The sequence below is a fragment of the Molothrus aeneus genome, chromosome 12, assembly GCF_037042795.1.
Source record: "Molothrus aeneus isolate 106 chromosome 12, BPBGC_Maene_1.0, whole genome shotgun sequence".
NCBI classification, from domain to species: domain Eukaryota; kingdom Metazoa; phylum Chordata; class Aves; order Passeriformes; family Icteridae; genus Molothrus; species Molothrus aeneus.
The window spans coordinates 7,061,586-7,074,179 of NC_089657.1; the positions used below are offsets into that span (position 1 = coordinate 7,061,586).

General features: G+C 45.3%; 1 protein-coding gene across 1 annotated transcript; it reads right to left on the reverse strand.

The window, feature by feature from the left end:
• Positions 1–8,881: 8,881 nt before the first annotated feature.
• On the reverse strand, positions 8,882–12,240 carry SNTN (sentan, cilia apical structure protein). The gene is made up of 4 exons (XM_066558275.1): positions 12,131–12,240; positions 11,494–11,528; positions 10,611–10,750; positions 8,882–9,164 (listed from the first exon to the last, which is right to left on the reverse strand). The coding sequence occupies exons 1-4, from the start codon at positions 12,238–12,240 to the stop codon at positions 9,006–9,008; spliced, it is 444 nt and encodes a 147-aa protein (XP_066414372.1). The 3' UTR covers positions 8,882–9,005.
• Between the last annotated feature and the right edge of the window lie 354 nt (positions 12,241–12,594).

Here is a 12,594-nt window from a genome sequence, read left to right on the forward strand (position 1 = left end):
ATGCTGTGAAAGAGCTAACACATCACTGAGCACAGTGACCAGGTGAGAGCTGCTTCTGGAAACACTGTAGGAACCCAGCAACAGACCCCTATTTCTATCACAGAATGGTTTGGGTTGGAAAGGATATTAAAGATCATCTAGTTCCAGCCCTCCTGCCACGGGCAGGGACACTTTCCACTAAATCACATTGCTCCAAGCCCCATCCAGCCTGGTCTTCAACACTGCCAGGGCTGGGGCATCCACATCTGTGCCAGCCCATCATCACCCTCACAGAAAAGAGCTTCTTTCTAATATTCTAAACCTACTCTTTCAATTTGAAGCCATTCCCCCTTGTCCCCATGTCCTTTAAATAGGTTTTGTAAAATTATATAGGGTATGTGTGGAAAGCCAGGGCCAGTTAGCTGCCTGCTCAAATACATCAGGAACAAGGCAGTGTCTCCCCTTTGGACACTTTAACCTGGAGTCTCAAACACAGGAACAGGAGCATGACTTGTCTTCAGATCCAGACCTCTCTGGGGCTGAATTGCAGATGTTGGAGCCAAGAGCTTCTTTCCTCAGGCTCCAGCACTGAGCAATAAAAGCTGATGCTGGGAGGATGCACCTCCCAGTGCAGGAGAATCACAGCCTGCAGCAGGCTCCAGGATGGGGCTCATCCTCCACAGCTTTAAAAAAACCCTCAGGAAGGGAGATTTGAGTGTCACCATTCACAGTGTGGGCACCTCTGTCCGGTGCACTCGAGAGCAGAGTCCCAGCATCCTGCACTTCTTTCTCAAAAATAACTGCCCAAGTCTTATTCAGGAGGGAGAGGAGAAGTGAAAAGCTACAGACACCTTCCTGTGAGGCTGCACACATACTGCTGTTATCTTTCTGGCAGTTTTTAGTGGCATCAGCACATACCATGCTCAGCAGAACAGCTGAAATCAGTCATGTTTCAAAGATCAGCAGACAGATCTTTGCCTGCTGTCTTTGCTGGTACATTAGCACTTCTCACATTAATTCATCAAATTAAGAGCCCTGCAGTAAAGCAAAGAAAACTTGCTGGGGGAAAACAAAAAAAGCTTGTTAAATATTCCCCACAATTTTGTTTTGGATACTTCAACCAATAGCATCCCTACCCTGTGGTGCTGCAGTCTCTGGGACAAGTGTGTGGGGAGTCATGGAATATTTTAGGTTGGAAGAGATATCTACCCTCGTTGAATCCAACCTCTAACCCAACACTGCCATGTTCACCATAAAATCACGTCCCCAAGTGCCACATTCACGTATTTTTTGGACACTGTCAGGAGTGGAAACTCCACCACTGCCCCAGGCATCCTCTTCCAATGCCTGACCATCCTTCCAAGGAGAAAACATTTACCAATAATCAGTCTAAACCTCCTCTGGAGCAACTTCAGGCTGTTTCCCCTTGTTCTGTCACTTGTTACCCAGGAGAAGAGACTGACCCCCACCTGTCTGAGTCTCCTTTCAGGGAGTTGTAGAGAGCAAGAAAATCCCCCCTGAGCCTCCTTTTGTCCACACTGAGCCCCCCCAGCTTCTCCTCATCAAAGCTGTGCTCCAGACCCTTCCCCAGCTCCATCCCTTCTCTGGACACTCTCCGGCCCCACAATGTCCTTCTTGTAGCGAGGAGCCCAAAACTGAACCAGGATTTGAGGTGTGCCCTCACCAGTGCCCAGGACCAGGACACCTCCTTGAAATCAGGCTCACACAGGGCATCTCCAGGACATCTGTTCTTGCCAAGATGAACCCTTTGTATCTTTGAACTCTGTTTCCAGACAGGCTCCTCACAGTCCCAGCCTTCCTCACCTCCCCAGGGAGCCATTAGCTAATGAATAATTGAAATACAGGGGTTTGGAGCCGTGTCTCAGAGCTACCACCACGTGAGCATTTGGCTGCTGCCTCCTGCAGCCGGGGGAGGTGTGGGTGTGTGTCTGGAGAAGGAGCTGATGACTTTCCACGGTAATTACCTCCAGCAAGAGGCAGGCAGAGCACAGCAGTGCATCACAGGCAAAATGGCAAAGCAGCAAGGCTCTGCTACCATCGTGGCCCCCCTCCCTCCAAACTAATGGGCTGGATTACAGTGGAGGAGCTTGTGATGGGAAAAAAAAAAAAAAAGAAAAAGAAAAAAAGAAAAAGGATATTAAAAAAAAAAAGTAAAAAAAAAGTGGTGTGTGCCAGGAAAGTCCCAAACCCTCATGAAATATTTGGCACCCTTTGGGTTCTAACTATCAGGAAAGGAGAGAATAGAAAATTTAAGTTCTGAATGAGACTGGCTTTGTACTCTTCACACTCTCACTGGCAGTAGAGTAGTCCTCAGCTCACAGATATTAAAAAAAGAAAAAAACCCACTTTTCAAGGATCTTCCACTACAGATCCCAGTCACAGCTGCCTGTGGTGGGTAACAACCCTGCCCTCATTAGCATCAATACCAGGGACAAGAGAAATGACAATTGTGAGATGAGGTTTAAGAGAGAGCTTACTAAAGGTTAGGAGACCAATACTGCAAGCTGAGGAAAAGCTTTTTCAGAAGCAGCAGCAGCAGGGAGGGCCCAGGATGTCTCCTGGCAGAGGAAGGCACTGTCACACCAGCAGAATGATTGCCTTCTCCATTTAGCAGCGTTTTAATGCCAAAGGGCTTTTAACAAAGCCCCTCTCCAAGGCACTTAAAGCTGCTAGGATGTCACAGGATGAGAAGGAGGATCTTTTAATGCATTAATAAATAGAGGGATAAAAAACCCAAACCCCACAAGACTAGGAATAAGCCCCAGTTTTTCAACAGAAAAGGAATGTATCAAATGATTTGTACTGCTCACTGCAGTCAAATGTGGCCTAGAAAGTCATTCAGAAGAAAAATGAAGTTTTTAGGCGAGATAAAGTCAGAATAGTGAAAACTGGAAGAGATTTCATAAGTTTATATGCACATAGAGATATTTTAAGAGGTTTCACGTGTTTATATGCACATAGAGATATTTTATATGTAGCACATGTATCTTAGTGGTTATATATTGTACATATTACATAAATATTGTCGCTTGTGTATAGATAAGTCAAAAGGTATAATATATATTTTAAGTATAGATAAGTCAAAAGGTATAATATATATTTTAAATCAATATATTTCACATACATACACAGGTCTACATAATCTGATACCCCACCCCATTTTCTGCCACCTGTCCCAGGGCAGATGTGCAGGGAGGCAGCACAGCAGCCTGTGGGGCTCCAGAGGAGAATGTCAGCAGGAGCATCTTAGCAACGAGTGAAATACATTCCTTCAGAGCAAACCAAGTGCCTGGGAAGCCAAAGCCTCCTGTTCCCCCCGGGGGCAGCACCAGCCCATCTCCAGCACAGCCCCAGCACTCAGGCATGGCCAGCACAGCTCCCAAAGGGCCCCCGAGGGCAGCGTTCGTTCTTGAGTGCTCACAGACACCCGGGATGCTGCAGCAATCGGGACATACCTGTTTCAATGCATCTGTTCATTAGCTACACTTCAAGCTCTCCCTGACACATTGACAAACTGACTTCGAGCTCCAATCAATCCCAGGGCGCCTCTTGGCCCCTCTGTAAGCTCCTGGTACCCACCAGGATGCGCACACCTAGCCAGGAACCTTGTTATGAAACAATTGCCAACAGCAAGATGCTCCCAGGCTGCAGCACAGAACACAAACACATCAAGTGGCCTCCAGCTCAAGGGGACACTCCTGCCTTTCCTAAGCCCTTACTCCCTTTTTTTTTTTTTTCCAAATTAAAAACATCTTACTAGATGCAGCTTTATCAAATGCTGTGTTAGTACCAGGCAACAGACACACACACAAAAAAAACCAACCCAAAAAAACCAACCAAACAAAAAACAAGATCACCGTGGGCTTTTCTAAGGCTAGCAGGATGGAGTTCTGTGCTTAAGACAACTACACAACTGTACTAGGTCATGGACACCAACAATCTCCCATCTTCACTTAACACCAGCATTTATTTTATGTTCTATTAACAGATGTCAAGTGCAAGGAGGTATTTCACATACCTGTAAGGCAGGACAAAACAGCTCTCCTCCATCTGCTCAGCCTGGGAAAGCCACCACCCTGACCTCTCTCCCAAGAGCTCTGTAAAAAAAGGGTTTTTTCCTTTTATCAGAACTCCTGAGCTGATTTGAAACATGTAGCAGCTGAGAGCTGCCAGTTAAACACCTGAGGAAGAGCTGCTTAACATTTCTCAGGGCTAAAAAAAAAAAAAAAAAAAAAAAAAAAAAAAAAAAAAAAAAAAAAGAGAGAGAGAACCAGAGCCAAAATGTTGTCCTGGGAAGGCTCTGGCTGTAACAGGTGGGTGGGTGGGGGCAGCAGGTGTGTCCAGAGCGTGGCTGCCCCCTGAAAGCCACAAGCCAGCTTCCTCAGGAGTCCTTTGCCAATGTGCTGGATGTGCAGCCAATAGCATAAGGAAAAGGTCACTTGAGATTTTGAAAGTCTCCAGTCCCTTGTAGCCTTTTTTCAAGTCCAGAGTTCACTGTCCCGTCACCTCAGTGGCCTCTTCACTCCCATCCCAGACCCTGCACAAACCTGGCCCTCTGCTGCAACTCTGGGGACTGCCTGCTTGTCCCAGGCTATCAGCAGAGCCCAAACGCCCACCCCAGCACCCCCAGCCCCACTTTGCACCCACACACTGCCCAGGCTGGGGGGCAGCTCAGAGCACCATGGCTGCTCCAGCATCCTGGACACAACACAAGCCTGGGAGCTTCTGGATGAATTCAGCTCCCTGAGGAAGAGCTTTCCTTTTGACCTTTGTCATCCTCTAACAGGAATAAGAAATCTGCAATTCTTCTGCAGTCTCAAGGGCTGGAATAGGCATTAGAGAAGAATTAAGCATTTCTCTTTAATTTGCTGTGCTTACCCACTCTTTCCTTCACATGTACTTGAGCACTCCCAGCATTGCTTGGCCTCAGGCTGCATTCAGCAGAAGGCTTTAGGTGCTCCTTAATTAATGCTCAATTTGTGTGGGCCTCTGCTTACAATTCGTATGCAAATCCTTATCAAATTGTGTTCTGGTTTCAGCTGAGCTGGATCCAAGCCCCTAAAGAGCTAAAAGAGGAATGACAAATTGAGGAGTAAATGTGCAGGTAATAAAGCCTTTCCTGTCCTCAGAGGCTTTGCAGTAACCTTGGGTCATGTGTACTACAAGGATAAAATTAGAGCAGAAATAAAGAGTGCCTTAATGTTTGAGTCTTGCAGAATGTGCAAGAGCTGTTGTTGGAAAGCAACTACCAATAAACACTTACTGATGTGTTGGTTATTAATATGATATTTTTATATAAATGCTTCTTCCCCTAGAAAAAAGATAAGTTTTTACCAGAAGAGAAAAAATGAGTTTTTTTCTGTATAATTTAATCATTGTGTATGTTGCCTGGTACTAACACAGCATTTGATAAAGCCACATCTAGTAAGATCTGGTTTTAATTTGTGCTCTTTATTACAGTTTGTTGTAGCTGCCTAATTAAAATTTGTCAGGGAAGTAATCAGCCTTATTTCTGCAGTGAGATCAGTTTAATAAGAAAGCAATTTCGCAATTTGGTTTCATTAATTAATTAGGCAAAACACTATACAATCCACATAGTGGTGTATAAACCCAGGGATGCCATGACACCAGCTACAGTGTCCCAAGAAAAAAGGGAATTTCCCTGTGGATATTCCATGCCCAGTGTGGTTTTTGCCCCTGCCAGCTTCAGAGAAAAAAGCTGTCATTTAATGCTTAACCTGAATGTGTCTGATAGTGCAGGTTTTCTTCAAACAAACCTCAAAAGAGCATTATGTGGGGATGGAGGCAGAGCAACTGGATCAAGAAAAATTCACCAGCAAATGGATCAGCATCAGTACACAGACTTCCTCCAACAGTCCCAGGTGCCAAAGCAAACAAATCTCATACTCCTGGGAAAACAAAGAAATAGTGGGAAGGCTGTCTGGGCAACCATTGGAGGAGGAGGAAGGGTCTCAGGGTTGGGTTGTAGATCTTTCTGCTTGTCCCTGCTGTAAGAATACTTGCCCAGCTTCATTTTCCAAACTCAAGCAGAGACCTGGCATCCTTAAGTTTGGATGCCAAATCCCAACAGCACAAATCCCAACACAACCCCAAGCACTCAGAGGTCAGGTCCTCACTGGTTACTCTTCACACCACTTTCACTTCTGGGGTATCAGACACTGACACGATGCTCCCACTTGCAGAGGCAGAGGAACCTGCAGATCTCATCAACTCAGCTGCTGCTCAGCTCCTTGACCCTTGCTGGGCTCTGCTCTGAGAAATCAATGCTGAACTCTCTTTGCTTCCAACAGGAGAAAGCAAGGAACAAAATGAAGCACAAGAGTAGCCTTTTGAGCAAGCTTACAGTCTGCTCCCTGAGGATGCAGCCAGACATGCTGTCTGCACCAGATCAGCTTCAAAGCCAGCAGCTGAGACTGCTCAGGGCACAAACACTCTGAGTTAATAAAAGAGCATCCTCCACAGTCACGGTGCAAATTTCTGCCTCCTCATAACTGGAGGAAGATGCTTGGGCTGCTCCAAGCATTTCCTCCTGCTTTTGAGCATCAGGTGGGACTTTCAAGGACTGATGCAGATCAAGCCCCATTCACCTTGTTCAGAAACTCTTGCAGAAACTGTCCCAGAGCCTCAGCCTCTGTGAGGAGCCCAGTGCAGGCTGGAATCCAGCTCTGCTACCTGTGCTCACTTGGTTTTCCTGTGTCTCTGATTCCTTCCCTACCATTTGAATATCTTTGCTATTGAGTTGTTCAGAAATTGCTTCTTACTTTGAATTTTCACTGTGCTTAGCACAAGGGGCTTTTGATCCAAGCCAGGGACTCAGGATGTTGCTCACAACACACCAAATTGGGATAAAAAGGGTTTGCACATGATGAGATGACAGAGTGAATAAGGCTGATAAAAGGCTCTTAAGTCATTAATTCAAGTTATGCAAGATCTAGAAACATTTCAGCAACAACAAAAAAATCTGTTAGAGCCTTAGCAATTTCAAAGAACTTTTTCTTAATTGGCATCACAATATTTTTTCCTTTCAGTCTTTTTTTTTTTTTTTGTGACAGAGGGATATTAGCAAATTTATGCTTCCAGCATCACCAGTGGCTCCCAAACAATCTTTTCAGGGCTGTGCTGTGTTTTCTTTGCCTGAGTAATGGGAAACCTGCCCAGACACTCACATTCAGTCCAGCTTCCTACCCCAGAAAAGCAGCATCAGCTGATATTTGCAGCTTTCACAAATCTACCTGGCCAAAAAACAAAGGGACAGGGAAAGTGACTGAGCAGCATCAGGGACACAGTATCAGTGTTAAACTGTGATAGCAAGGTGGGTGTGAGGCTGGAGGGGCACCCATGGGAGCAGTCACCCTCCCAGCACTGGGACAGCAGTGCCTCAGCAGGGGGATGCTCCCTGGGCAGCCAGACAGACAGAACAGACAGAACAGACAGAACCACTGCATGCTGGCTTTGTCACTTCTTGCCACAGGCTGGATGCTGCCTGTTCTTGCATCCACCATCACAGCAGGGGCTTTGCTAATCAGAGTCTTTATTTGTAGTAGGACCAGTTGTGAATGTTGAGCCTCCAGACCAAGCCTGTCCTGGCTGAGGTCCAAACCAGCACCTTACCTGCTGAGCTTCATTTCAGACCCACCACATCCATTTGCATCTCTTCTTTCAGCTCCATCCCACACTGCACAGAGACATTCCTTCTCCAAACAATTGGCTGCTGGTCTTCTATTGTAGTCTTTCCTTCACATCAAAATCCATCACAAAACATCATCTTAGCCCCTGAAAACACTAAGAGCCTTTTTATGTCAAAGAGTTAAATCTCATTACTCAGCAGGCATTAATTTCCCTCTCTTAACACTAGAGGGTTTGATCCCTTCCTGTTAAAAATTTATCCACCAAAGCTAAATCATTCTTGTCTTTCCCTTTCTAGCCAAGGAAGAAGAAAAAATTTAAAAGGCTCCAACATTTTGCTGGCTCATTCATCTTGATAGATTCTTACTAAATCCTTACAGGGGCTGTTCTGTTCCTGGGGCATGAGACTGCTTTTTGTGTCCTAAAGGGATGTCACACTGGGATAAATATTGGCTCTGAGCCAGGACTTTGTAGGTAGGAATCAAACCAAATATTAGGATGATAAGCATTTAATACTGAGGCTCTGGCCCTAACCAATATCACTCAGTTCCAAAACAAACAATTTATTTGCCACCCTTTTTTCCCACCATCCCTGGTCTGGATCACCTCTTATCTGGCTTCTGCTTTTCACATTTTCATGGAACAGCAGATTCAGCTGGCTGGCATGTTTGGGTCACTCCCCTGGCCATACAAGCACAGCACTGCCAGAGATGCCCTGCAAATGCTGGACTTGAAATTCCTTCCATTGTGATCTATAAACCAAGGAAGCAGCTGGAAGAGGAAATAAAAGTAAACCAATGCTCCCTTCAGCAGGGTTAATGGTGGGGTGGAAACCACACAGACTAAAACCAACCTTTACCTAAGACAGGAACAGATTTTGTGGTCATTGCCCATTGTGAAACCCATCACTGGTAACCCCAGCTCAGGGCTGGAGCCCCCTGGGGTGGCTGGGAGAGCCCAGGGGGCTGGGCAGCCCTGACTCCAGGGAATCTGCACATTTTGGCAGCTGTGTCTCCATCATGCCCCACACCACCACAGAGAGAGGATGGAGAGGTCTGGGAGAGCCTGGGCTGCCTTTCCCTGGCATCAAACTGGGCTGGGGGCTGTCCCCAGCTGTTCCCTGGTCTTGGACCCAGCAGGAGCCAGTAACTCCCTCTGCCAAAGCACAAATGGAGAGGACACCAATCCCTGAGCACTGACTTCATGGGTGGTTCAAGAGAGGAGTAAGTTCAGCCAGGTTTGGACACAACTTTATTCCATTTAAAAGGGACCAGCACAGGGTATCCAGGCACTCTGTGTGTACCTCACTCATGCTTTCCTCACAGGGTGCCAGGCCATTTCTTCTTTAAAATCACAGATCATTTTGTGGTTTTCACATTTTTGATCTCCTGCAGCAGGTCAGACATTAGAGTGAGACTGACTAACAAGATCATGAAGTCTTCAAAATTAATTTTGTTCTCTGAGTCTTCATCCAAGGAAGAAATTATTTCCTGGTATTTTGGTTTGTTTTCTTGGCCCTATGGAGGATTTTAAATGAAAAGAAAAGCATGAAATACCTTTTTTATTGCAACACTAAAAAAAAAAGAAAGACATCTACTTATGTAAATATTAATGTATTTTTTATTTTCCCATTCAGGTGTTATGTCAACATTCATATTAGTTTTTCAAAAGGTATCCAAAGAAATTCAAACAGAAATATTATTGCAGTCAGAAAGGAGAACAACCAGTCCTCAAAGTTTCCATCAGAATCCAGAATATATCTTTATGTCTAAAAGACACCTAATAATGACTGAAAATCTGACAATGATAATGTTACAGCTGGTAACTGTTAAATAAAAAAGGGAGTGCTGTGTCCTACTAAAACTGGGGGGAGGAAACAACCAACCAACCCTCTTAAATTTAATATTCAAATATATACAAATACATATTTTGAAGGTCTCAGAAACTGTTGATTTTACAGGCCTAACTTTAATACTGCTACTCCTGGTCCTCTTGGGCATTCCTGTTGGAATGGATTATTACAATTCTGTAACATATCTATTATTTATATTTCCTAATGAAAAAGCCTTGCTAGAGTTCCAGGGTAGATTTTTAGCTTAATAATTTCCAAACCATCTCAGGATCCCAAGCTTAATTGCTTCCAGTAATATTTTTCTATTCTTTTTCAATAAGGTGCCTAGTTTCTAATTTGGTGCCAATTTCCCCTCCCCAACCAGTAATGTGATCTTGTTATTTTTGGAAGTAAAGGTCTTACCTCTCTCATTTACTTATTTGAAGTCTTTTTTATTAGTCCTATATAGCTTTTCCTACCACTTGATAATTTTTAGGGTTTGTTTGTTTGTTTGTTTGGGTTTTTTTTTGGTTTTTTTTTTTTTTTTTTTTTTTTTTTTTTTTTTAATTTACAGAGGGGAAATAAAGCCCTGTGGGAAGCTGACAGCCACAAGTGCTGCTATGCTGGTTTTTCACCCCACCTTTCTGCCCCTGTCTCCCAGGAACCCCACCAGTGACAGCAGTGGACACAGCTCTGCAGCACAGGGCTGGCTCTCTCTGCTCTGGCAAACCACCAAACACCTCATGAAATACCATGAGTTTCTTCTCTTCCTAAAACCAGCCTCTTATCATCATCCAAGGGTTTTAATTTAGTTGGTTGGTTGGGTTTTGTTTTGTTTTTTTTTTTTTTTTTTGTAATTGCCCTGTTTTCTTTAAACAAATCCAAGCAGGAATCGGCTGTGGTTTGTTGCTGTCCCCCTCCTTTGGCCCTGTGTTAGACACAGGCTCAACATAAAGCAACTCAGTCACAGAATGTTGGTACCAAATCCCCAAAGTCTCACTTGGGATGAGCCCATGGACTGACTGGTGCTTGCCAGGCTGCAGGAGAGAGCCTGAGCTGCCATTCCTGCATCCAAAGTGCCCAGGGCTGTCCAGGGCTGTCCCAGTGCCACCCACCCAGCAGACCCCCTCACCTGGATGAAATGCCAGAACTGGGATTGCAGTAAGCTCTTGGTTTCAGATTTGCTGAGCTTGCTCTCAGAGTCAGCATGGTTGTTATACACCAAAGCTGCTGTAGCAAAAGCCTTTTCAAGGTCTGAGCCTTTTCTTAGAGCTGGAGGGAGGAAAAGTTTATCCAAAAAAAAAAAAAAGGCTTTTAAAATATAATTGAAAGGAATCTGTTAAAACCATCCTGGGTGGGTGGAAATCTGTGTAGTTTCATTAAAGTTAATGAGACTGAAACTGTTTATACCCACAGAGGATCTGGCCCAGATTTTATTTGGAATGGGCCAGCAACATGCCTCATATCCCATGCAATCACACCCTGAAGGGAGCTTTCCTTCAGAACTAGTGCTGTGACACAGAAAGGGGCTTGAGACCCACCTGGCCTATCCTGACCCTGGGACCTGCCACAGCATGGGGACAGGCCATGGTGCCCATCTCCTGGATGCATTTGGAGTGCCAGAGACCTGCACCAGGGAAAACATGGCCCCTTTGGAAGCCTGGCTGCACAGGAGCATCCCTGTCTGAGCACCAGTGCTGCACTCCAGCATCATGGCAAACCTGGGATCTGGGCTGCATTCATCCCCCCTTGTGCATGGCTCTGAAATACTGATGCTCACAAGCTCTGCTAGCAGGGGTTACACAGATGATTTGTGCTGTGATTTCTTATGAAAAGGCAAGCACAAGAGATGTGACAGCACAGGAGAACATGGCACAGGGACCCATGAGATCCTCTTGACTTGCACCAGCTGAGGATCTGCTCAGCCTCTGCAAGCCTGTGACAGTGCCAGAACTTTCTGCACATGGGCTGTGAAGGACCTGAACCCCAAAGGGGCAATGAAGGGCTCCCCTTACCTTTAACTGATGCCAGCTGCTTGGCAATGGGCACACTGGTGGTGAGAAAGCAGAGAGGCACAATTATCACTTGGTAAATTGTGTTGGGCATTGAATTTCTCCATAATGAGCTTGCTCATTTCTGTTTTATTTAATCACCCAGGAACTCAGGGCTTCCCAAGAGACAGTGTCTTTCCTTCACAGTGGAAAGGAAAATGGTCTCTACAAGAAGCACAAGAACATCACACAGCTTCTAATCCCTCACCTAAGTGAGTAGCCTGGAGTTGTTACTAAAGCTGATTATTAATTTTAAGTGAGGGACATTGCAACACACTTCATGTAATTTCTCCATGAACATGAAAGAGGCCCCAGAGGTTTCTCAGTTTTATAGCCATTCCCAGGAAAGCAGAGAGGGGTCTGCCATCCCCTCCTCACCAATGCTCTCAGTTTAGAGCAGGCACATAGCTTTTATTTCCAGCAGGACTCACATTTGTGAGAATCACTCCCCTGCTTTCAATCAAAACCTAAAACTTGCTTACCTTGTGCTGAATTGCTAGAAACTAATTACAGAGCGTGTGATAGAGACAAACACACCCAGATAATGAGTTTCAACACAAATGGCAGATCACCCAGATGCCACAACAAAGAGATGACTTACCCCTTGGGCATGCCTGCAGCAGCTGCAGGGCCTTTTTTGGTGGAAGCAGGAGCTGGCTGAGTGACTGAGTACTGCTTCATACTGGGAACACTTGTTCTGCAGCCACACATCTCCAGGCCAGGCTGTTTGTGATCTCCAAGCAACAGGGTAATAGCAAGCAGGTGGATGGAAGCTCTGCCCTGTGGAAGCAGCCTGCTTGTAGCCATGCCTATCAATAATGTAAACACTACCTGGGAATCCTGGAGCCAGTGAAATACACTGGTCTACAGCAGGAAGGCACTGCTGGGCTGGCAAGTAGTGGGGCTTGTATTTTACAGGGGAATTTGACAGAAACAAACCCAGCTCATAATGGAACCTGGATCCTCTCAGGCCTGTGGGGATGTAACTTTGCATCTTTTGACACTGCATCCATTCATCTATACAAATTACACTTTTAATGAGAAACATTCCTGGTGTGGGATAAT

Excerpts from the sequence above, each read along its gene's own strand:
- SNTN (XM_066558275.1), bottom strand. The coding sequence starts at position 12,240 with ATGTGTGGCTGCAGAACAAGTGTTCCCAGTATGAAGCAGTACTCAGTC. Across the intron at positions 11,529-12,130 it reads GCTGCAGGCATGCCCAAGGG|TGTGCCCATTGCCAAGCAGC; the intron begins GTAAGTCATCTC and ends TCTCACCACCAG. Across the intron at positions 10,751-11,493 it reads GCAGCTGGCATCAGTTAAAG|CTCTAAGAAAAGGCTCAGAC; the intron begins GTAAGGGGAGCC and ends TCCTCCCTCCAG.